The sequence below is a fragment of the Plasmodium falciparum genome (assembly GCF_000002765.6).
Source record: "Plasmodium falciparum 3D7 genome assembly, chromosome: 14".
Lineage (NCBI taxonomy): Eukaryota > Apicomplexa > Aconoidasida > Haemosporida > Plasmodiidae > Plasmodium > Plasmodium falciparum.
In genome coordinates, this window is record NC_037283.1 from 1283308 (window position 1) to 1309657 (window position 26350).

The following is a 26350-nucleotide window of genomic DNA, read 5'->3' on the forward strand; positions in this document are numbered from 1 at the left end:
TTATATATATATATATATATATATATATATATGTAATATTAAATGGAACTTCTATAAAAAAAAAAAAAAAAAAAAAATCGATATATATAATATTATCATCCCTTGAAATTTTTTTTTCCCTATTAAAATTCTATCTAATTTTTTTTTGTTAAAATTATAAATTGAAGGAAAAAAAACAAAATAAAATTATTTATTTATAAATTGTTTAAAAAAATAAAAAAAAAATAATGATATAATCAAGAATAAAAGTGAATTTTGAAAAATGGGAGATGATGAAAAATATCCATTCATAGATAAAGTAAGTAAAAAACATATTAATAAATCAAATAAAAAAAAAAAAAATAATATAAGTAATGAAGAAAATGAAAAATTAAATATAAACAATATAGAAGAAAAGCATAAAATAGATAATACTAAGGAAAGTAATGTAGAACAATTTAATGTTTCTCTTAATGATGATATAAAAAATTCCATAACAAAAAGAATCCCTAATATAAGTAGGGATTTAAAGTTAGATGTTTGCGTAGCTATTCCTTCAACAATAATAAATAATAAAAGTGATGTTATTAAATCGTATTTAACTAGTTTTCTGGCAAGAATATTTACGATTTTTTCTATATCGAAAATATATATATATGATGATTATTTGGAACAAGAACATTTAATAAATAAACAAAAAAATTATGGGGATTATCAAAATGAAAAATATAAAAAGGATATAAAAAATAATAGTAATAATGTTAATAAAAATATGCATATGAATTTAAAGAAAGACTCAAATGATAATGATCATAATACTTTTGACAATATCGTAAATAATGAAAAGAACAAAGAAGAATCACCCAAATATTCTTATTTATGTAAATATATGCATTATAATTTACAATATTTAGAAACTCCTCAATACTTAAGAAAACATTTATTTCCAATTACAAATTTTTTAAAAAATTCAGGAATTATGAATCCAGTAGATGCTCCTCATCATTTAAGGAGTGATGAATGGTTACCTTTTAGAGAAGGTGTAGTTCTTCAAAAATCGTCAAACGGAATTATTGTAGACGTTGGATTATTTTCAAATGTACTCATAGAAAATGTAAATTATATAAATATTGGAACAAGAGTTACCGTTTTATTTCAATCAAATTCATATGAACTCTTTCAAAAAAAAAACCCTAACGTTTTATTTACAGGTAAATTAATACATCCATCTGTACCTAAGTTGTACAATTTATATTGGGGATATTCCATTGAAATATTAAAAAATTTGAGTGACATTTTTAAATTACAAGTTGACTACTTAATTGGGACATCAGAAAGGGGAAAATTCATTGATGATTCTATGGTATCTTTCAGGGATGCAAAGTAATAAGAAAAAAAAATGAAAATACACTTAATAAGTGTACTAAATGAATAAATATAAATAAATAAATAAAAAAAAAAAATATATATATATATATAATTTATTACATATTTTTTCATTTATAATTTTTTTTTTTTTTTTTTTTTTTTTTTTTTTTGTAGATCTGTTCTTATCGTTTTTGGAAATAAAGATGGGTTGGAAGATTTGTTAATTAAAGAAAAAGAGAAAAAAAAGAACAAAGTTTTTTCACCTGAAAAAAAAATTAAAGTATTAAATAAAATGTTAAAAAAGTTCGATTTATTTATTAATACTTGTCCATGTCAAACCTCTCGAACGATAAGAACTGAGGAGGCCATAACAATAACTTTATCACTGTTACATAATATTTTAAAGTAGAATATTTATGATGAACTATTAATTAATTTTACATACTTAGTTAAAACAAGCACGTATATATATATATATATATATATATGTATATGTATATATTTTTTTTTTTTTTTTTTTGTTATTTTGTATGAACGTTATGGAAAAAAGTTAATTAAAATTTGACAGTTGGCTAGTTGGAAAAAAAAAAAAAAAAAATTATATTTATAATTTTACAATTAGTTTTTAAAATGTATATTTATAAAATATAAGTAAACTTGACAATTGGCTAGTTAAAAAGAAAAATCATATAAAATTAATAAATAAAATATTAATTTTTAAAAATAAACACAAAAAAAAAAAAAAAAAAGAAAAAAAAAAAAAAGAAAGAGGAATAAATATTTTTTAAAAATATAACAAAACATACATTATATATATATATATATATATATATATATATATACATATTTTTTTTTTTTTTTTTTTCCATTTGACTTTGGTTCTGTTAAAATTGTTTTACATTTATAGACATATATAGGTACACATATTTTCAATCCCTTAAAAGGTTTAAATATATATTTAAAAAATGTTCTGTATTTTATTATTATTTTATTTTATTTTATTTTGATGTAATCAAATTTCAAAATATCTATCAACGTCCATATTGAAATCTTTCATTTTATAAATATTTTTTGCCTTTTTTTTCTGTATGGATAATTCTTTATTCTTTTGTTCATACATTATACTTTTGAACAATACTTTCCATAAATTTTTGATTTGTTTTGTTTTGTCTCTGATTAAAAATTCATCTTGTGTTTTTTTTGGGGGTATATATAAATTTTGAAAAGGGATAAAGTCTTTTTTTCTGATAATAATTTTATTAACGTCTACTTTTACATTTTGTCTCTTACGAAATTTGTTATAAAGGAAATAAGAATTATTATAAATTAATTTATATGGAATAATTCCTTTAATATGTTTTAATATATATTTTAATTGGATATTATATATACAAATATCATCTTCATTTAGTTCAATAATATTATTTGCTTTAATATGAGCAAATAGTTTATTTTTTAAAATATCTAATTTATCTTTTTTATCATATATATAATCAAAATGCTGTTCATCTATCCCTAGTAAATTATTATTAATATCATTATTATTTTGAATTGTGTCATTAGTTATACCATCATTTGGTCCTAATGAAAGAAGACAATTTTCATTTTTTCTATTTCTATTAATTCTTTTTTTCAACTGAAATGGAGCATATAAAGGAATTCTAATTTTATTATATTCATCATATTCATAATTTAAAGGTTCCTCACTATCACTTAAATAATAATGTCTATTTTCTAAGTATTCTCTTCTAGTTAAATTATAAAAGTTTTCTTTTAAATATACATTTTCACCCTTAAATAATCCAACTGGTTTGTTTGGATATATGACTTGGTTTTTTTTTAGCATGGACTTTAATATATAATAGTTCGATTTTAGGAAATCTGTTTTTTCTTTAGGTATCATATTAGTTACGTACAAGTTATATAAATAATCATCATCTCGTTTATCTATTACTAGTTCTGAATTTTTATAATTTTTCTTATTTGTATAGAAACATAATTTTCTAAAAGATTCTCTAATAATATTACATTGTTTGTCTCCTTTAATAATTGCATTAATTGTATTAGACTTATTACTATTAGTACTACATCTTAATTTGTGTCTTACACTTATATCTTTTAATATATTATATTTATTAATAGAAAGATATAAATTATAATGATCCAGATTATAGAAATATTTATAAACATTTGAATTTATAAATACTTTAATATATTTATTTTCATATGAATTTACTTTTGATATATCTCCAAATTTATCATAAATAATTTCATCATATTCTATCAAATGATTTGATATATTAAAATTATATTCTTTTTTTTTTAATTTTTTATTTGCATTTTTTAATTCAATAATTTGATTTAAAAGAAATTTGTTCGTATCATTTGTACTATAAATATCAGCCAACGAATTCTTTATATTCATATGTTCTTCATCCTCTTCAAAATCAAATATATCATCATCAACATTTTGAGAGGAATCAAATTTTAAATTATCTTTTATGTAATTTTTATTTTTTCTTTTCGTGTCCTCACTTTTTTTTATATTATATTGTAAATAAATAATTCTTAATATATTTTTTTTTTTTTTATCAAATATGAAAAATTTGTTATTTTTTTCGACATACATTTTTCCCTTATAATTTTCACATAAAATATGAAAATTTTTATGAGAATATTTTTTATTGTCTAATTTATTTAATTTTAAATCATGATTAAAATATATATGACATGTTATATGACATTTATTTTCTTTTAATATATTAGATGATGCATAATTAATATTATTTGTTTTTTTTTTCTTTCTAATTAGATCTTCATTTATTATATAATTGTTATCTTCAGTTGGTTCTATATTTTTATTCGAACATGTTTTTGTATTTTTAAACATATTATCATCTTTTTCAATATATACATTATTTTCTATAGAATTATTTATATATTTATCCTTGGGGTGTTTTTCCTTTTTATCATTTTCATCATAGGAATAAATCGACAAAAGTGTAGTTGGATCACTAGATGATTCAGATATGTATTCTTTTATTTTCTTATTATTTCCGTAAAAAAGAGAATGTGGAAATTTATTTAAGTTACTTTTTGTTTTTTCATTTTTATATATTTTTATTTCTTCTGATGTTTTTGGTAAGGGCAATAGTATATGAAATATTTTACTTTCATAATTATTTGTATTATCATTTTTTGAAAAATTAAAGAAATTAAAATAATATACATTAAAAGGAAAGAAAAACGAAACCCATTTATTAAAACTAGCTGAATAACATTCTGTAAAAATATGATATTGTGTAGTTTCATGAGTTTTATAATTTTTCGAACTCTTTTTTTTTTTATTTAATATAAAATCTTCTTTCTCAATAATTATAACATCATCATTATGATAACTATTATTATTATGATAACTATTATTATTACTTTCATTATGTTTATAGCTATTATTATCATTATTATCTTCATTGTTCATATAATTATCTATACCTCTTTCTTCATTATTTAAAAGCCTTTCCTGATCACTACTATATGTCTCTATATTATTGATAAAATCGTTGAAAAAAATATTTTTATTAAATTTTTCAGAATATTTATGATAACATTTTTTAATAAAGTGATCATTATTATCTATAGTATAGATTTCATCTTTTAACATAGGTAAAGACATACATATACGACTAGGTATATTTAAACATCTACATAAAGAAACAAAAATTAAATTCAACAAAACATTGTTACCTTTTCTTCGGTGTATACACCTAACTAATCTAAATATGATTGATCCTTTGAAATATTTTGAAAGAATTTTATCACCTATAATCCATGCTTTTCTATCAATTGTTAATTCAAAATAATTTTTTATAAATAAAAATAAATATATCGGGTCACTATATAATTTTTTTGTACTTTTATAATTTACATATACAGAATATATTAAACCTTGCACCAATTTATTGTTACAAATATTATTTAAAAAATAAAGATGACAAATCCAACATAATAAAAATGTTATTAATTTATTTTCTTCTATTCTTTTTTGTATATTCTTATATTTCATATCTTTAAACTTTCTTAATTCATCTAAAGAAAATAATTTACTTTCATTTGAAATATCATCATCACTGTTTTTATCTACACTATAATTATTTTTAATATTGTCATCATTAGTATTATTTTTTTTTTTATTACTATTACCCTTTTTATTTTTATCAATATTTCCCTTTTTATTTTTATGATCATTTTTCAAATTCCTTTTTTTATTTTTGTTCATATCTTTTTCATTTGATAACTCCTCACTATCTATTTCAATAATTTCTACATCACTGCTCGAACTTTTGTCTTCATTAGTTGTAGTATTATCGGATTCATAAATATCATCAAGATGTATAAAATCCTCATCATTTGTGACATTCAATATTTCCTTATCTATATAATAATCATTATCTTCTTCTTTATTTTCTGAAACTTCTTTATCTCCTTTTTCTAATATTTTTAATTCATCTTCTCCAAACAATTCTCTATCAATCTCATTCCAGGAATCGATATCATCACTTTTTTCATCATAAATATCTTTTTTCCTTTTCTTTTTTTCCATTAAAAAAAGAAAAAAAAAAAAAAAAAAAAAAACATATATATATATATATATACTTATATTTAATATTTTATTATTATGTGAGGTAACTAAATATGTACGTAACGAAGATACATATATATAATATTTATTTATGCAATTGTGTCCTTCAAAATATTTTTAAAATGTTTTGCGCCTTCATTTTCTTACATTAAAAATAATATATACATATAATATGTATTTTATATATATATATACATTTACATATGAATTACTTTTTTTTATACTTTTGTTTAATAAAAAATAATTGCAATATAAAAAAATTTCGACAAAAAATAATTTTTAAAATATATATTATAATATATATTTATAATATATAATTATAATATATATCTATAATTAAGCTTTATATTAAAACCATACGATCTCTTATATACATACTCATCTATGATTAATATATAAAAAAAAAAAAAATAAATAAAAATAATATATACTCATAATACTTCAATCTCAATTATATTTACGAATTTACCCGTAGAAAATAAAATAAAAAGATTTATTTGAAAGAAAAAAAAAGTAATATTTTGGTATAATATTTATATTTTAGGATGTTACAAATGTATCTATAGTAATATTTACACATAAACATATATATATATATATAATTCAAAGTCTTTATAAAAATACATTATATATATATATATATATATATATATATGAAATATAAATAGAATATTTCAAAGTTCAGGAGGGGATATATAAATATATATATATAATATATATATATATACATATAGTTGTGATATCCTTTTAAGGTTTCATGTAAACATGACGATATAAAAATATGATTATATGTAATAAAATTACGGATTCAAATAATAATAAAAACATATATTTTTTTTTATATATTGAAATGGAATCATTAAAAACTAATAAACATTGATATTTCATAATAATAAAAAAGAAAGAAAAAAAAAAAATATGTATATATATATATATATATATATATAATATAGATATGTTATGCGTCAAATGGTTGTATATAGGAACATAGGAAGTATAAGAATGTATATGATATTTTATAATATATATATATATATATATATATAATGTATATACATAATACATTTATATATATATATATATATTTTTTTTTTTTTTTTTTTTTTGGTAGCCTCTATTTTATTTTTATTTATAAAAAAAACATTATGGTCTATTAAAATAATTTATTGACATTTTAATTTTTTTTTAAGGAAACAAAACAAACATCAAATAGTCTATCTTTTATAATTTTCCCATTTTTTTTTGTTATTTCATATAAAACTTGTGTATAATCTTCTTCTATGGGTATAATCAATTTCCCGTTTTCTGCTAGGAGGTCCACTAGAATCTCAGGAAGTTCGCTAGCTGACGCTCCAACATGAATGGCATCGAATAATCCTAATTCTTTTTTTTCTTCTTCATTTACTTGATAAATATTTTTATGAATAATTTTAAAATTATCAATTTTTAACAATTCTGGTTTATCTCTTTTTATATTTTCTAATGAAAAGTTTACTAAATCTTTTACACGTTCTAATCCTATAACATAAGAATTCTTATTTTCAAGTACGTTCATTTTTATGGCCATACAGACTGTTAGATAACCTGAACCCGATCCTGTATGCAAGGAAGAGAAAATTAAATTTAGAGTGTTCATGTTTTTTTTTTTTTTTCATCTTTGAATAATAAGAAGGTAATAAAATTCGTAATTAAACACGCACACACATATATATATATATATATATATATATGTAAAATTTTTTTTTTTTTTTTTTTTTTTCCTTATTACCAACATCAATGGCCCTAGATCCAGGTTTTAACACATTAATTAATCTTTTCAAGGACAGAGCGTGCATATGAGGCGCAGATATGGTTACCCCATGACTAATATAAACAGGAGTGTCTATGTAGGGTATTTCTTTAATATATTTTCCTCTATCAACCTATGAAAAAAATATACATATGTATAATATATGCACATACAAATATTTGTTTCATTATATATAACATATATATATATATGTTCTAATTATTACATATCTACCCACTTCTATATCTTTTTTATTTTTCTTTTTTATTTTAAGGTACCTGTAACATAGTATTGTACACATCATCATCATCAATAATCCCCCTTCTTTTCAGATTCTCAAGTAAACTTTTATGATTATTTTCAGATAATTTGTACATATTATTTGTCGAGGTATATTTGTTGATATCCTTATTTTTTTCGTTCATTATTTATTAAATTATTATTTAACATAATAATTTATTTAAGAAATAAAAAATTTATTAATTTCCCCTCTAACCTTAATTTTTGTGATATGTCAAATTTAATACTTAAAAGTATTTTATAAATCAATGAATTCAAAACATGATAAAATATTTGTATATCATTATTTTCATATCATTTTTAAGAAAAAAAAAAAAAAAAAAAAATGAATAAATGTATCTTTTATAACATATTATATATATTGTATAATATTAATCGCGTTTTTTTTTTTTTTTTTTTTTTTTTAAATGTGTTAACAATTCATATATATATTTTATATTCTTTTTAAGAGGATAAAAATAAAAATAATAAATAAATCAAATATATATATATATATATATATATATATATATATATATATATATATATTTATTCCTTTTTTTTGAATGATATATTTGTCTTGTAAAATATTAATATATATAAAAAAAAAGAAAAAGTGAAAGAAAATACTCCTTTTTTCATTATGCCTGAAAGATAATTTTTACACGTTAATGTAAAGAAGGCATTTTTTTGAAGAATAATTTTTAATATCACTAGATATAATTATTTAAGCGCAGATGAGTATATATTTTTATTTTAATAAAAAGATGTAAATAACCAAGGGGGGAAAAGAAAAAGTAAAACATAATCAGTATTATATATATATATATATATATATATATTTATATATATTTATATATATTTTTTTACCTTTTTTTGAAATATATAAAATATTAAACTTTCTTACATAATAATTTCTGAAATAGAAAAAAAAAAGAAAAAAAAGAAAAAAGAAAATCATAAACAATTTTCCTATAGATCTATTAAAAACAAATTAAATGACAAAAAATAAAGTATTCATATAAAAATTTTACGATTATAAAAATTAATCAATACAAATTAATAAAAAAAAAATAAATAATAAAAAAAAAAAAAAATAAAAAAGAGGAAAATATTCTTCAAAATTTATAAAATAAATTATATACACATAATATTCTCCTTTTCTCCATTTTTACTTTTATATTCTCTACTCCCTATAATATTTTATTGTTCACATAAAAAATAATTTTTTTTTTTACTTTAATAGTATTATTGTTTAATCATTATATTCGTTTTATAATTTCTTCATATTTATAAATACAAAACAATACAATGCAAATAAAAAAAAAAGAAAAAAAAAATTAATTTTTTCGTCATATTATAAAATGTTATATGGTTACATTGGTTTTTCTCAAAAATATTTTAAGGTTATTATTTTTGTGTTCTTACATATGAACACATACACAAGAAAATTCACACACACACATATATATATATATATATATATATATATATATATATATGTATACATTTCCATATCATCTTTATATTGTGTTTTGCTTTTTTTTATTCATTTTATTGGTGGTCACTTTTCTGTCCCCATTTTCAGGCTTATCACTATCTTCCATCTTTGAAGAGGTATTAAGATATTTATCTTTTATTTGGTGACTATGTATAAAATTATTATTGGATACATTATTTATATCCATAGAAACAGTACCAGTATTTTTTATATTATTCATATTTTCTAAAATTATCTTATTGTCTACATATTTATTATCTTCTTCATTTACTATTGCATTACTTACTTGTGCATATTCTGCATTATGTGATATTGACTGTTTATGATTTTTTATATAATTGTTAATATTTTCATTTACATTTTGATTATTTGTTTTAACAATTTCGATATTACTGTGTTCATTTAATTGAGAAATAGTTGAATTTAATATTTTTTCTGTATTATCTTTTATATTATTATTATTATCATCATTATTATATATATCTTCCTTATTACGATTGTTATGTGGTATGCTATGTATATCAGACATCGTTTCTTTTGTTTCTTCCTTACTTAATTTTTTATCAAAATAATTTTTTTCCTTTTCTAAGGTAATTTGATCAGAATTTTGATTCTTAGGGTACAATTCCTTTATGTCATATTCATTCTGAGTAATAGTCGGTACATAATTTATATTTACAGCATCCATATAATTAATATTGTCATTATTATTATTGCCATTATTATTATTGTTAATGTTGATGTCGCGATACGATGAAGAAGTATCATCATAATAATAATGCGATGTTAATGCTCCCAAATTATCTGATCCTTTTTTATTATATGAAGAATTTGCTGATTTCATTTTGTTATTAAAAAGAGTATAAGAATTGTTCAGATGGAAATTTTTATTTAATATAACATTATGAACATATAAAATCTCTTTCATTTCAGATATTTCTTTTCTTAAATCTTCAATCACATTGATATATGATTTTATTTGTTGCATCTCTTGATTTTTCTTATTTTCTTCATTGAACATCATTTTTTGTTCTGCATTAATTTGTAATTTTTTTTGTGATATTTCTAATATGTAAGAAAATCCATAGGTAGATATAAATACAATAATACTAATTAATAATAAAAGAAGGGTAAGTTGAACAAATTTTTTAATTCTGATTTTTTTTTTAAGTTCCACAATTTTATGTTCACTTAATTTATTCTTTAATTTGAAGGATTTAAAGTTTTTTTTTTTTTTTTTTTCATTTGTAAGCGATACATCATCATAATAAGGTAATAGCATATGATATTTATTTGAAAAAATATAAGAACATATGTACGATAAATAATAGGATACTTTCATTACAAAAGAATTCTTACTATGTAAATTATTTTTGTTGTTATATTCATTCTCTTCATTTTCTTGTTGTTTTTTATCTTCATTATTGGTATTATTTAATAGATGGTCATCTTTAATATTTTTATATTTCAGATAATTATTTTTTCTGTGTAACTTTTCAAAGGTTAAACTTCTTGTGTTTTTATAATCTCTATTATTATAATTATGTGTATCTTCCAAATTTTTTGTATTATCAGATTTATGTAAATGTAGGAAGGAAGTATCATTACTTCGATCATCTTCATTTTGAAGAATTATTATATTATTACTTATATGATTATTACTATAACTTTTGCTGCTACTATTATTATTATTATTATTATTCAAACATTTGTTGCTACTACTTTTATTATTATTATCATCATCATCATCATCATCATCATCATCATCATTTATTTTATTATCATTCATTATACCATTAATCATTTTATTATCATCAACTTTATCAACATTAATATTGTTATTATTTGTTCCGTTATGTGTGCTGCTGTCCGACAAATTGTTGTAATAACTAGTTTCGTATATATCATTGCACACATTACCATTCATATTATTACTAAAATTTTGACTAACATCACTGTTATTTATATGAGTTCCATGTTCATTAGTCAAAACAATTATAGGTAAGTCATCCTTGACAGCATTTAATTTATTTTCGCATATTTTATTCTGATTCTCTTCTTCCCTACTTACAATATTTATAAGGTAATGTATCTTTTTGTGCTCTTTATAATTCTGTTCGAAACATTCTTGGGAACAATAAAATATTTTCTTGTTGTTCTTTAAACAAATAGGGCAGCAAATAGTAACTTCTGTTACTACTCCGCATCCAGAACATATAGTCATCAAAAGAGGAAGTAATGAAAAAAAAGAATAAAAAATTTATACACAATGTATTATATATATATATATGTATATATATATATATGTATATATTTATTTATATGTATTTATGAATATTATACCAATTAACTATATAAAAAAAATAAAAAATATATATAATATCTTTATTTTAGTAAAAAAAAAATATATATATATATATATATATAATATTTATATGAATATATTATTTATTCATTTAATAAATAACATATATTCTATTTTTTTATATGTTTTATTATCTTATACAATTTGTTTCTTTTTTTTTTTTTAAAGTATTTGGTAAAATGTGAACAACTTTTTTATGTTCATGTCATTTGGAAAATAATTTTAACGTGAAGTGCTCAAAAAAAAAAAAAAATAATAATAATAAAAGTAAATAAATATATACTATATATATGTACACAAAATTATTTTGAATATATTTAAATATATTATATATATATATTTATTTATTTCAATTCAATTTCCTTTCCTTTTGTTACCTTTTTTTTTTTTTTTTTTTTTTTTTTACTAATACTATATAATAACATAATGAAATATTACACTAGAGAAAAGGTTATTTAACAAAAAAAAAAAAAAAAAAAAAAAAAGAAAAGAAAAGAAAAGAAAAATTATATATATATATATATATAAGAACAAATCACTATGGAATAAGTTTAATTAATATATATTTATATCCATAGTTATATATTTAAAAAATAAAAGAAACAAAATTTTAAGAATTATGTAATTTTAGGTATAGTAAAAATTATACCTACATATATATATATATATATATATAATGTATACATGTAGAAAGATAGAAAGAAAAGTTTGGAAAATCTAAGCATGTAAAATAAAATTATGGACATGTAATTTATGAACTTTAAGGTACCTTTTTTTTTTCAAAAATATCTTAAATGTTAACCAAAAAAAAAAAAAAAAAAAAAAAAAAAAGGGGGAATAAATGAAGGAAATATAAAGGGGAAATATTTATACATATAAACATAAATATATAAACGTAAATATATATATATATATATATATATATATATATATAAATGAATATGTTCAGTTCGTATTAATAATGGCTGACTGTAATGCTTTTTGCAGTACGCTTGTGTACTTGTTCATTGCCTAAATAAAAAAAAAAAATATATATATATATATATGTATAATATATATATATATTTATATATTTATATATTTGCACATTAATGTTACATATTTTTCGTTTGAATAGTTATATTATACACAATATGTACATATTATTAAGCATCACGAAAAAATCAAAAAATCAAATAACATATATTTATATATATATATATATATATATATACATGTTTGTATATTATGTTCTTCCTACTTGTATTATATCATCGTCAGATTGTTCCCTTGCCTTAACCGTTAAATTGAGCGCATCCTTTATCTCTTCTACTTCTTGTAAAAAGACATTTTTAAAATTGACGTCGTCATCATTATCATAATTTAACAATCTGTCACTTTCATTTTTAAGATATGATAGATCATGTTGTTTAAAAGCAATTTCGCTTTGTATTTTTCCAGTTAAGTATGCACTAATATTTTCAATTTTCCCATATAAGATATTATCTCTTTTTTTTTTATTATTAAGATATTTATTTATAACTAATTGAAAATCAGCTATTTCTCTTTTTAAACTTATCATATCTGTTTGAATTTTAGTAGGTATATCAACTTTTATTTGAGATATTACTTTTTCTAATTCTTCACATTTATGTATTATTTTATCTAAATCACTTGATATGCTTTCTATCTTCGTAGTTATTTTATTGAGTACATTATTTATCATATTATTTGCCATTTGTTCAATTAATAGTTGAATATTTTTATTAGCATCCAATCTTTTTTTAACTTCTGAATTTATATTTCTTTCAATTCTTAAAATATCATATTTCATTTCTTCATAAAAATTATCATTACTGCAAGAGTTTTTTTTCTTATTTCTACCTTCATCGAAAAAATCAGAATCGTTAAATAAGTTCATATCATTTATTTTGTTTTTATCACCATCATTTTGATCATCAAAGTGAATATCAGAGACTGTGGAGCTATCGCTGTTGATGGTCATATTAAGCAAATAAATAAAAAAAAAAAAAAGGGAAAAGAAAAAAGAAAAAGAAAAAAAAAAAGAAAAAAGAAAAAAGAAAAAAATTAAGGAGATTTAAATGTTCAATATTTAAACTCGTGCATATAAAATTTGGAAACTTTTTATATTTTTAAAAATATATATATATATAATATATATGTATATATTTTAGTAATAATGTGCTACATCATATGTGTACATATACCAAACTGTATAATATTATATATTGTATGATTCTTTTTTTTTTTTTAACCTCGTTACTATATTATTTATTCTGTAATGCTAATTTTTTAAAACATGAAAAAAAAAAAAAAAAAACATCGAAATGAATATAAATTGTCTTTTTAAAAATATATGCACTTAATAGAATAATTAATTATTTTAATTTTTTTATATATGTATTCTTTCCTATTAATTGATACTTTTATAATTAATATATCTAAATCATTATATGTGTATATTTATCTTTTTGTATTTCTTAAATTTTTTTTTTTTTTTTTTTTTTATCATTTCTCCTCTGTCATTTTACGTGCATAAGTATGTTCAAAAAAATAAAAAAAATAATAAAAAATACATTTACCCCTTTTACATTCACACCTTATACGGAAGGTAAATATTATATATATATATATATATATATATTTTTATTTATATTTTATTTTTTTCTAATTTGTGTTGTCTTTTAAAAGTTTTATATATTGATAAATGGGATATTCTAAAAAGATACAATAATAATAAAATAAAAAAAAATTTACATATACATATATATATATATATATATATATAATAAATGTATAAATATTTTTTGAAAATATCATACATTTAAATATTTGTACTTTTATACACAGAATAATTCTATTATATTATTATAAGGTAAATAAAAAAAAAAAAAAAAAAAAAAAAATTAAACACCCAAACAATTTGTAAAAAATTAAATATATATATATATATATATATATATATGTATATATTAAAATTTTAATTATATCACACATAATATATACCAAAAAAAAAGATAACAAAAATATACTATATAAAATGTAAACAATGTAATTATATACTATATATTCTATTAAAAACATACATAATTTAATTAACCTTTATTTATAATTATCAATTTGATTATTTTAAAAACAACGAATGAATTATTTATTTATTTAATGTTATTTATTATTTTATTTTTACAATTTTTTTTTTTTTTTTTTTTTTTTTTTACTATTCAAGAATGTAATAAATCTAAATAAATCTTTCTAAAATAATTTTAAAAAATAAGTTACAAACATAAAATATTATTATTTCCCTATTTCTTTTGATTTTACAATTTCAATTTTTGTAATTTTGTCCTGTTGAAGTATAATTTGTCTATATACCTATTTTTTTTTCCTTTTTTTTTTTGTAAATTATTAAAATTATAATAAGTTGAATCTCTTCTTAATGTTTATTCTGTGGGATGAAAATTTATCGTCTGGTGAAAATCTACAAGGATGAGCAGAAAACGTAACTTTGCCATTAACAACAGGCTAAAAAATAAAAAAAAAATAATAAATAAATATATATATATATATATTATTATAGTATATAGGATACCAAATTATATGGGGCTATACAGTTGAAATATTCATAAATATATATATTAAAAGATTATCATTTAATTTTATTTATTTTTTATATATTTTATTTTGTTTTCTTACTTTTACGGTATAGACCCTTTTACCATTTTCATCTAAATAAAACCTTAGCATATACATTTTGATAAAATATATAATTATTATATATTATTATTAAGTAAATTTTATCGGCATGAAATGATGAAGAGAATCATTTAATTATATATAAAAAAAAAAAAAAATGTTACTCTTTATTTGTATATATAATAAATAATTTTTCTCAAAATAGAAACAATGAAAAAATATATATAATATTATATATAAATATATATATTTTATATTTATTTATTTATCATATAATATTATTATAATATTGTATAAATTTTTTATTTTTAAAATTAAAAATATTTTAATTCGGTATATTTTAAAATACCAATCATAAGAATATTATAAATATATTATTTATTAATATATCTATTTAAAAGATAAAGATTATAAATATAAATATTATAAATATATATAAAATAAAACTAATATATTAAAAAAATAGATGGAATGTTATTATATATTAAATAATAATAATAATTACATAATATTCGCTCAAAAGAATATACGTTGAAGTTTACCTATATACACTTGTAAAATAAAACATATATATATTATATAGTATTTTATATACATTTTTTTTTAATATTTATTATATATATATATATATATATATATATTTATTTATATATATTTTTTTTTTTTTTTTATATATGTAATTTTATTTTTTGTATAAAATTAGCATTTTCTTCTCTTTTTTTTTTTTTTTTTTTTTTTTTTTCCCTTTAAAATGTCATATTAATATAATTTTTATTCTTGTTTTTTTTTCGTTTTACAATTTTAATAATTTTTGTTCCCAACACAACTATTATATAAAGATTATATATATATATGTATGTATATTTCTTTTTTTACTAACTGTATAAACAAGTCCATCTCTTTGTAATTTGTATATTTAAATATATATATATATATTTATATATATATATATGTTAAAAGAAAAGGACTAGTGATGGGTAATGGGAATAGTAAAGTGGTAAAAATATTTTTACTTATACAAAATGAAAGGGATTTTAAAACAAAAGAAGAAAAAGAGATTTATTTACAGATGTTATTAACATTAGATAATGATGATATTTTTAAGAATGATGGTAATTTTTATGCAATAAAAAATATTATAGACGATGAAGCAAATATTTCCGTTTTGTTTAAATTTGTAATGAATACTTTGAGGAAGCTTATTCATAATGGTAAGAATAAAAATGAAGCTATATATATATATATATATATATATTTATGTATATGTGTATTGTTTTTTTTTACACTGATATATATTCATATATGTGTACATTTATATTTATATGTTTTGTTTTGTTTTATTTTGTTTTAAAAATACAGAAACAGGAGAGATATTTGTACAGGAATGTAAAATATGCGTAAAAATATTTCGAAACATATTTCCTATAATTCAGTACAATTATAAAAAGTTGAATTTTTTTAGTTTGCTATGGAAAGAAGACAATATCCCATGTTTTATTTTACAGAATTATAAATGTAAAAATATATTAATACTACATATTTTTAATTTCTTGTTAATTTTATTGTTTACAGAAAATATATGTATAAATAAAAAAGAGAATGTCAACGAAAAAATAAATGAAAAGTACATTGATAATAATAATAATAATATTACATATATAAGACCATTGGTTAAAAATTATGTAGATATTTACAAATTGTGGTCCAGTAAAATGATATATAGTTGTTTATATAACAAATATTGTGTTAATAATAATAATAATGAGATTGTGAATAGGTGCTTTAAAAATATTATGAAAAATGAAAAATATAGACATAGCCTTTTCCAAAAAGAATATAACGATGATATTACAAATAAGGACAAGATTATAAAAACATTTTATTCATCTGATTATTATCATAAAAATAAAATATATCATAATTCGAATGTAGAAAAATATGAATTTATTAATGATGTAAAAAGAGTTTCCTACAATTGTAATGATAAAAATCATTTTAATAATATTAATAATGGTCATCTTAATAATGTAAATAAAGATACTGCACCATCATCATCTTTACCATTATATCCTCAAATAAATAGTAATAATAATAATAATGATATAATAAATCTTGAATATATTAAAAATAGAACGGACATATTAAAATGCCTATTAATATTATTAAGTTCATATATGTATTATAATAATGAGAACTTTTTGAAAGAAAAAAATTTTCCTTTATTTCTGTTTACCAGCGGAGAGGTATATTTTAGCGCCAATTTTTTCTTATCATTATTGACCATAATATATGAAAATGAATTTAATTATTTCAATTTTTATTTTTATAATGATACATATTTAGAATTTTATAATTTATGTATTCATATATTAAATATATTGATTGATTTTGTGCCGCTGGTTTTAAAAAAAAATAAAAAAAAAAGAGTTCACTATATGAATGGTGCTCTCAAATATTTTCATAAGTGCAAGGAGACAATAAATGATGATGAAAAGAAAAATGATGAAAAGAAAAATGATGACAAGATAAATGATGACAAGATAAATGATGACAAGATAAATGATGACAAGATAAATGATGACAAGATTAATGATGATGACAAGATAAATGATGATGAAATGATTAATGATAATGATACTTATAATCATAATAATAATAATCATTCATGTTTTAAATCTTCTAAACAAAATTACCATATTAATATAAAAAATAAAGAAGAAAAAAATGTTAAGATAGAAAGAGATATTAATATTGATGATACAAATTATTCAAGTTCATGTTCATCGGATGAGTCCATTATTTATAATGATTTTTCTAATGATTCATGTTCTTCTTCTTGTAGTAGTAGTAAAAAGAGCGACCAAAGTTCTTATAATAATTATATAGAAAATAAAAGATCCATAAATACAAAATACAAATATGAGAATGATATATATTATTCGAATGTTAACAATGTTTTAAAAAATAAAAAATTATTTTTTAATTTAAAAAAAGGTAATAGTAATTATTATATTTATTTAAAAAAGAAAAGGGATGTAGAAACGTATTGTAGAAATAATGTATTTTTACAAATGTTACGTGGATTAGATAGGAATAATATTAAATATATATATAGAGGTTCTTTAAATATGCTGATAAGTTATCAATTATATTATGAAAATTATAATGAAAGTTTGTTATTCTTAGATAACTATTTGTGTTTATTGTGGAATATAATGAATAATAATAAACAGTTTATAAAGTATATGGAAAAATGTAGCACCGTCGGGGGTATCAACGAAAATAAAAATAAACATATAAATAAAAATATAAATATAAATAAAAATAAAAAAAATGATAATTATAATGATAATAATAATAATATGGAATATAATAACATTTATAACAATTCTCATAATAATTATAGAAATGATTGCTCCACAAGCAGTAGCAACCTTTTCGTTTTCTACATTCTCTATATTCTACTTTCATTTAATAATGAAAGAAAAAAAGAAAAGCAAGAATTAGTAACAATCAAAAAACAACAAATTAATAAGGAACATACCAATATAAATAACAAAATTACAAAAGACAGCGTATTTTATAATAACGAAGAGTTTTGTAAAACCATTTCGCGTGAAGATTATAATATTCGTAAAGTTGATGGTATTATTTATATATGTTTATTTATTATATTAAAACTGTCCTCTAATAAAAATATTTGTAAGAATTTAAATGAAAAATTTGATAAAAAAAAAAAAATCAAATATAATAATATTTTAAAAAGCTCTTATGAATTTGATAATTATATAGATTTTGTAGTATGTGCTTTAAATACATTAATAAATGACAACATTTTTTTTTTAAAATTTGAAAGAATAATTGATATGTCTATTACTATCCTTACTAATATAAGTGTATATATAAAATCAATGAATACATATTCATGTGAATGTATTATAAATATATTAAATAAAGTTTTAAAAAAAGAATGGTTACTATCTTCTCAGCATCATTATTATTCTTTATTCCTTTTATTGGACTTTATAAATAATATATTATCACATAATTTAATTGATAATTATAATTTGGTATATATGATTATAAAAAATAAGCATGTGTTCTTTAAAATACATAATTTGAATCAAATATTGAAGAGTAATTATTTTGTAGGTTCATCAACCAAAGGTAGATCAAAAAAAAAAAATAAAATAAAAAATAAAAAATAAAAAAAAAATAATAAAAAATAATAAGTATTATATATATATATATATATATTTATTTCCATTTTTTTTATATATATGAGATTATATATTTTTATTCTTTTCACTGTGCAGATTATTGGATACCCACAGAAAGTTGGCTAGTCAGTTGGATGAATAAATTGCCGCTACATTTTATTAACAAAATAATTTATGACTTGGCCAATATGGTAAATATAAAATAAAATGTGCTCATAATAAAATGAGGAATTTTACTTTTGTGTCGTCATATATATATATATATATATATATATTTATTTATTTATATCTTTGAATAACCACATTATTATTCATTTAATATCTCATGTTGTTATTTATTTTTTTATTTTTATAGATTGAAGTTGAATGCGACGAAAAAGAAATTTTAGATTACATTGAAGTGGTAGATTTGATAAGAAGCCACTGTAGTAAGATAGAGAATAAGCAAATACCTTATATAATAAGGAAATATGAGAAAAATATATTATTATCAAAATGGTTAACAAATTATATTTATTTTTTAATATTCCTTCATATGTACAAGAAAAATCTTTTTATAAATAATGGTCTTACCTTTATATTTTAATAATACCAGAATAGATTTAAATGAATATTTTATTTTTATTTTTTTGTATATCCATCTTTTTCAATTTTTTAATATATAATTGTCTCATATGGATATTAACAATTTGTATTTATTTATATATTTTATATATTTTACTTATTTATTTGTTAATTTTTTTTTTTTTTTTTTTTTTTTTTTTTTTTTTTGTGGTAATATCTCTACACATATATAAATATTATTCATTATATTAAGTGTTACTTTTCATTTTTTTCATTTTTTTTTTTTTTTTTTCTTTTTCTTTTTCTTTTTTTTTATTTTTATTTTAATTTTTTTTTTTTTTTTTTTTCGGTAAGATATTATAAGTCAACAAGTCATCTATTTGTTTATTTACATAATAAACAAAAAAGAGCAAAATATAAATATTCTCAGAATTAAATTTATTAAGAAATTTTTTTTTATATAATTTGAAATTACATAATGTTAATATACTATCGATAAAAGTATTTTTTTTTTGTTCATTCTTTAAAATGTTTATAGATGATATTTTTTTATCTTGTACTTTTTTTTTTGTTTTTTTCTTAATATACGTTTCTGTAAAATATATAATATATGATATAGACTTTTCTGTTGATAAAATATCAAAAGAAGAATTTTGTGTCATATAATTTTCCTGTACACAGTTCATATGAGTTTGTTTATTACATGATGAATTTCTACTTCTTTTTATTTTTTGGTCTTGTAGATAATTATTTATGTTGTTGTCATTATAATTATTGATGTGTGCCATATTATCATTGTTGTAATTATTGTTTACAGAATTTTCGTTTATATTATTTTTTATTTTATTTTCGTCACATTTAGGTAATTCTTCTAATTTTTTATATGTTTGAACATTTTTGTTTTGTAAATAACTTGTTTGTTTTCTAAATATATTTATAAATACATTTTGTAGTTTATTATTTTTTATTATTTTAATAATCTTATTATAATAATTTTTTTTATAAGGTTTTAATTGTTTCACAATTGAATGTATAAAATTGTTGATAATATGTTCATAATTTTTCTGTTGGTACATTTCTTTAAATTCATAATACGCTTTATAATCATGTATACCGTTTTCATCATTTAAATATTCTTGATTCTTTACATAATTTTGATTATCATCAAATGTGTTTATATTTTGTTGATCAGTATTATGATATAGTAAATTTTTATTTATTTTATTATAATTATTATTATTTATTTTATTTTTATTTTTTTTTTTCTCATTATTCCCTTTTCTATTTATTATTATCAAACTTTTTGTTCTTTCCTCATTTTTGTTTTTTTTTTGGGTATTTTTTCTATATTTTTTTATTGATATATTCATATTACTTTCACTTTGATAATTTTTCTTGTATAAATTTTGTGTCTTCATTTTCCATGTGTTTGTTATTTTTTCTTCTTTATCCTCATCATTTGTATCATATGGACTATAATTATTTCTAATATCCTCTTTTTTACATTTTACATTTTTATTTGTTTGGTTAATGCATTTTAATTTTTCATCATCATCTTTATAATTATTACTATTATTATAATTAGTAGTAGTAGTAGTAGTAAACTTATTTGTTGAATAATTTGTATCTACATTTATAAAATTATCATCCGTATCGGTTGATAGATCTTCTGTAATTAAAAATTCTTCATGATTTATATGATCAAAGGATATATTAATACCCCAAAGGAGCAATAAAAAATTAATAAATGTGTTTAATTGATTTGATAAAAAATATTCCTCCTTCTTATCTTCTTTTATGTTACTTTCATTTATATTATCTTTTTTTTTAATATCTTTTATATTATTTTCATTTTTTTCACATTGACAGTTTGTATTTAATATTTTACTTTCTGTATTATTCCATATACCATTTTCATCACATGCACATTCTGTATCTTTTTGAAAAACTTGATGATGATGAAATATAGCATCATTATTATCTTGTTTTTCTTGAATAGATTCTTTTATTATATGCTCGTTATTTTTAACATCTCCGTTATTTTCTACAGCTTTATATGTTAATGTTGTGGTAGAAGAGATATCAGATGTAAATGAAGCTGAAGAAGATGAGGAAAGAAAAGAAGAAAAAGAAGTAGTAATATAAAGGAAAAAATTATCATTATTGTTACTATTGTTACTATTATCATTATTGTTACTATTATTATTATTATTATTATTATCATTATTATTATCATTATTGTTACTATTATCATTATTATTATTATTATTATTATTATTTTTATTTTTTGTTTTTATTTCTTCATCTTTATATGTCTCTTTCATATCTTCCTTGACATAGTGGTCTGTTTTTTCTACATCATGTATATTTTTTTCTAAATATATATAATCGAAGATGCACTTATAATAATGTGTTTTAATTATATATGATAACATGAAAAATATATCTATCAAAATGAAAAGCAGAAAATTTTTAATAAACGTTACAGTAAAAAGGTAATTCTTATGAAGTTGTTTTTTTTTTTCATATTTTTCTAGACCTATTAAAATATCTTCTTTATATAAATAATTATTTAAAGGTAAATTGGAAACTAGGAAATTCCAAAATTCTTCAAATGTAATACTATTAGTATCAGCACAATAAAAAGAAGAATTTAAATGAAAAATATAATAAAAATAATTATAATTATATGGATGTACTAAAGAATAATTTAAATGTAATTTTTTATCTATAAAAAATAATAATGGTATTATATCCCTATCAGTAACAATATAATTTTTTTTCTTATATTCATTAAATAAAGGTTCGATTTTTGATTTATTATGTAAAATAAATTTCCTACCATTTTCTTCTTTAACCCATTTATTTAATAATAAATAAATTCGTTTTTCAATATAGGAGTTTTCTTGACTTTCTATTAGTTTAATAATATTATCAAAATTATCTTCTTTTTCATTATTTTTATATTCTTCTACATTAACATCATCTTCCTTTTTTATATAAGAATTATTTGTAAATTTTTTACAACCTATATTATCATTATTATTTTTTAATTCCTTCATTTCTATATTATCAGAACTTTTTATATGTATTTTATTTTCTGTATTTATTATACCGTCTTGACATATAACGGATTCTATGGATTCTTTCAAATCTAATGATATATTAAAAGTATTTGGAAAATGGTTTGACCATTTATTAGAATTGTTTATATCAATATATGATGTCGAATTTAAATTTGTTTTTTTCCTATAACGAATAGATGTTTTTATTTTAATATTTTCTTCATAATAATTTTCGTATAAAGAAATTTCATCGTGAGTTAAAATGTTTTTTTTTTCATAAATATTTTTCCTAATTTCTTTTCTTTTCTGTTGTTCTTTTAATTTATTTTCTTCTATTAAGTTATCATAAGTATTATAAAAGTCTTTAATTTCATTTTTAATTTTGTTGTTTCCTAAAATGTCTTTATTTTTCATGGTAGTGCATTTTATATATTTTTCATCATTCGTATAATATCCATCTTGTAAATAATGTTCTTCTTTTTTTATTGTTGAATACATATTATAATTAATATAATTTGTTTCCGTCTCATGTGTATTTCTTATACATATTTTCATATTATTATCGATCTCGTTTAAGGAAAATCCATCAACATCAACAACATCAACAACATTAACATCATTATCATCATCATCATCATTAGTTAATCGTATAATATATTGAGAAAATAATAATATGGGATCAAAATTATTTATAATTTTTTTATAATTATCATCATCTTTATGTTCTAATAAATTAGAAAGATAAGAAACAAACGATTCAAATGTTCTCTTTAATATAGGATATATATTACAATACATATAAATATCTATATTTTCTTTTTTAGAATAATCAAAAGAATTGTTTAATACCATATTATAGAAGTTTTCAAATTTATCTAATTCCTCTTTATCTAAAATATTCATATAATTTCTATAAAAATGTAAAACTTTTTTAGATTTTTCAATATATTTCTTTTTTAATTTATCCTTCTTTTCATTTCCTTTATTATTCTTATCCTCCTTGTTTCCCAGAAGTTCTCCTAGCATGTTACGGATAATATCAAGTTTTTTCTTTTCATTCATATTTTATCAGAGTGTATATAAAAATATAAGTGTATAAAAATGTACGTGTATAAAAATATGTATATATATATATATATATATATACATATTTTTAGAGATATGGGTCCATATTTTATTTTTCATAGTATAGGTAAAGGGAAATTATGATTATCTATATTTCAATATTTCCCTATTTGAAATCATTTGTACATTTATATAAAACTATATCATTTTAGTTATCACCATTTGGTATATTAAAAAAAAAACACATATATATATATATATATATATATATAAATTTATTTATATGAATATATTTTATATGTGAGAAGAAACCTCTTACATAAAGAATGGACCCATATTTTAGAGAAAGAAAAAATAAAAATAAAAATATTTTACATTTTATAAAATTAAAATTTTACACTTTTAGTTTTATAATACATTATTTTTTTTTTTTTTTTGCACATTTCATGAGAAGATGTTAATACACAAGGAAGCATTTATATGATAGACACTATTATATATATATTAATATATATATTTATATAGAAATAAGTTTGAACATTATTTTCCTATTACCTTTTGATTATATTTTATTTTATTTATTTATTATTATTATTATCATCTTTTTTATTTAAAACTTATAAAATTATTTTCTCCTCCATTTTACAAAACATAATGAAGGGAGATAAAGCGAAAGAAATAACATTAAAAAAGAAAAAAAATTTACATACATATATATATATATATATATATATATATAATATATATATTTTTTATTTATTCCTTGGAATGCTCCTTGATTATTATTTACCATGGGAATGAAAAAAACAACATAGATTATATATATTCCCATATGAAAGAAAATATATATTAATTAATAATTTAAAAAAATATAATTTCCATATATGGAAAAAAATAAAATGTCATACAATGCAAATATTAAATATAGGGGGAAAAAAAAAAAAAAATATATACATATATATAAATATAAATATATATATATATAAATATATAAATATATTTATATATATATATTATATATTATTAATTTCCATGTTTGTAAACTTTTCTTGCAATGACGATTTTCCATAGAATTGGAAAACAGTTTAAATATTTTCCCAACATATATTTATATAATATTTATTTTATAAAAATTAATATTGTACGTTTTATGAAAATAAAAATAAATAAATAAATATATATAATATATTTTTTATTGTATATTTTTAGGATGTTTTTTTATTGTTAGTTTAAAAAGTATAAAATATATATATATATATATATATATTTATATGATAAACTACAAATATCGAGTTATATTTAAACTCCTTGTAAAAGGAAAATAAATATAAATAAATAAATATATAAATATATATATATATATTACATATATATGTATAATAAAAATTCATCATTTTCATATTTTTATATATATTTAACATTTTGTTAATTTTTTTATATTTTTAAAGTTCCAATTTTTGTTCTGTTTGTGTTTTTTAAATTTACACTTTTTAATATATTTTAACAAGTTATGTATTTTTTATTACATTTTTGTTTGTAAAACATAATGGTCAAATTAATTTTTACAAATACATAATAATATGTATAGGCATCATATATATTTTTAATTTTTATAAAATTAAAAAAAAATTATATAATGATGAATATAGCATAAAAAATAAAATATATACGAATATGATTATATATATATATATTATAATATAAATATATTACATTATATATATATTTATTTATATTTATAAATGATTGTTTTTTTTTTTTTTTTTTTTTTTTCTCTTTTTTAAAGTTAAAAGAAATTTTAAGATATATAAAACAAAAGAGAA

The 26350-nt window shown here is 18.2% G+C and overlaps 8 protein-coding genes across 8 annotated transcripts; 2 read left to right on the forward strand and 6 right to left on the reverse strand.

Moving 5' to 3' along the window:
• Positions 1 to 262: 262 nt before the first annotated feature.
• On the forward strand, positions 263 to 1756 carry PF3D7_1432500 (RNA methyltransferase, putative; the record flags this gene model as incomplete). The annotated part of the gene is made up of 2 exons (XM_001348445.1): positions 263 to 1362; positions 1522 to 1756. 2 exons carry the CDS (start codon positions 263 to 265, stop codon positions 1754 to 1756), a joined length of 1335 nt encoding a protein of 444 aa, XP_001348481.1.
• Positions 1757 to 2359: 603 nt separating this feature from the next.
• On the reverse strand, positions 2360 to 5947 carry PF3D7_1432600 (conserved Plasmodium protein, unknown function; the record flags this gene model as incomplete). Its single annotated transcript, XM_001348446.1, has 1 exon — positions 2360 to 5947. One exon carries the CDS (start codon positions 5945 to 5947, stop codon positions 2360 to 2362), a length of 3588 nt encoding a protein of 1195 aa, XP_001348482.1.
• A 1213-nt stretch (positions 5948 to 7160) lies between these two features.
• PF3D7_1432700 (protein-L-isoaspartate(D-aspartate) O-methyltransferase, putative) lies at positions 7161 to 8152 on the reverse strand (the record flags this gene model as incomplete). Its single annotated transcript, XM_001348447.2, has 3 exons — positions 7161 to 7582; positions 7755 to 7908; positions 8054 to 8152. 3 exons carry the CDS (start codon positions 8150 to 8152, stop codon positions 7161 to 7163), a joined length of 675 nt encoding a protein of 224 aa, XP_001348483.2.
• Positions 8153 to 9577: 1425 nt separating this feature from the next.
• Positions 9578 to 11779, reverse strand: PF3D7_1432800 (HP12 protein homolog, putative; the record flags this gene model as incomplete). Its single annotated transcript, XM_001348448.1, has 1 exon — positions 9578 to 11779. One exon carries the CDS (start codon positions 11777 to 11779, stop codon positions 9578 to 9580), a length of 2202 nt encoding a protein of 733 aa, XP_001348484.1.
• A 1086-nt stretch (positions 11780 to 12865) lies between these two features.
• Positions 12866 to 13904, reverse strand: PF3D7_1432900 (SF-assemblin, putative; the record flags this gene model as incomplete). Its single annotated transcript, XM_001348449.1, has 2 exons — positions 12866 to 12931; positions 13161 to 13904. 2 exons carry the CDS (start codon positions 13902 to 13904, stop codon positions 12866 to 12868), a joined length of 810 nt encoding a protein of 269 aa, XP_001348485.1.
• A 1427-nt stretch (positions 13905 to 15331) lies between these two features.
• PF3D7_1433000 (H/ACA ribonucleoprotein complex subunit 3, putative) lies at positions 15332 to 15670 on the reverse strand (the record flags this gene model as incomplete). Its single annotated transcript, XM_002585414.1, has 2 exons — positions 15332 to 15442; positions 15614 to 15670. The coding sequence occupies 2 exons, from the start codon at positions 15668 to 15670 to the stop codon at positions 15332 to 15334; spliced, it is 168 nt and encodes a 55-aa protein (XP_002585460.1).
• A 916-nt stretch (positions 15671 to 16586) lies between these two features.
• Positions 16587 to 20419, forward strand: PF3D7_1433100 (HID1 domain-containing protein, putative; the record flags this gene model as incomplete). Its single annotated transcript, XM_001348450.2, has 4 exons — positions 16587 to 16824; positions 16973 to 19780; positions 19930 to 20024; positions 20189 to 20419. 4 exons carry the CDS (start codon positions 16587 to 16589, stop codon positions 20417 to 20419), a joined length of 3372 nt encoding a protein of 1123 aa, XP_001348486.2.
• A 301-nt stretch (positions 20420 to 20720) lies between these two features.
• Positions 20721 to 24524, reverse strand: PF3D7_1433200 (conserved Plasmodium protein, unknown function; the record flags this gene model as incomplete). The annotated part of the gene is made up of 1 exon (XM_001348451.1): positions 20721 to 24524. One exon carries the CDS (start codon positions 24522 to 24524, stop codon positions 20721 to 20723), a length of 3804 nt encoding a protein of 1267 aa, XP_001348487.1.
• Positions 24525 to 26350: the final 1826 nt, after the last annotated feature.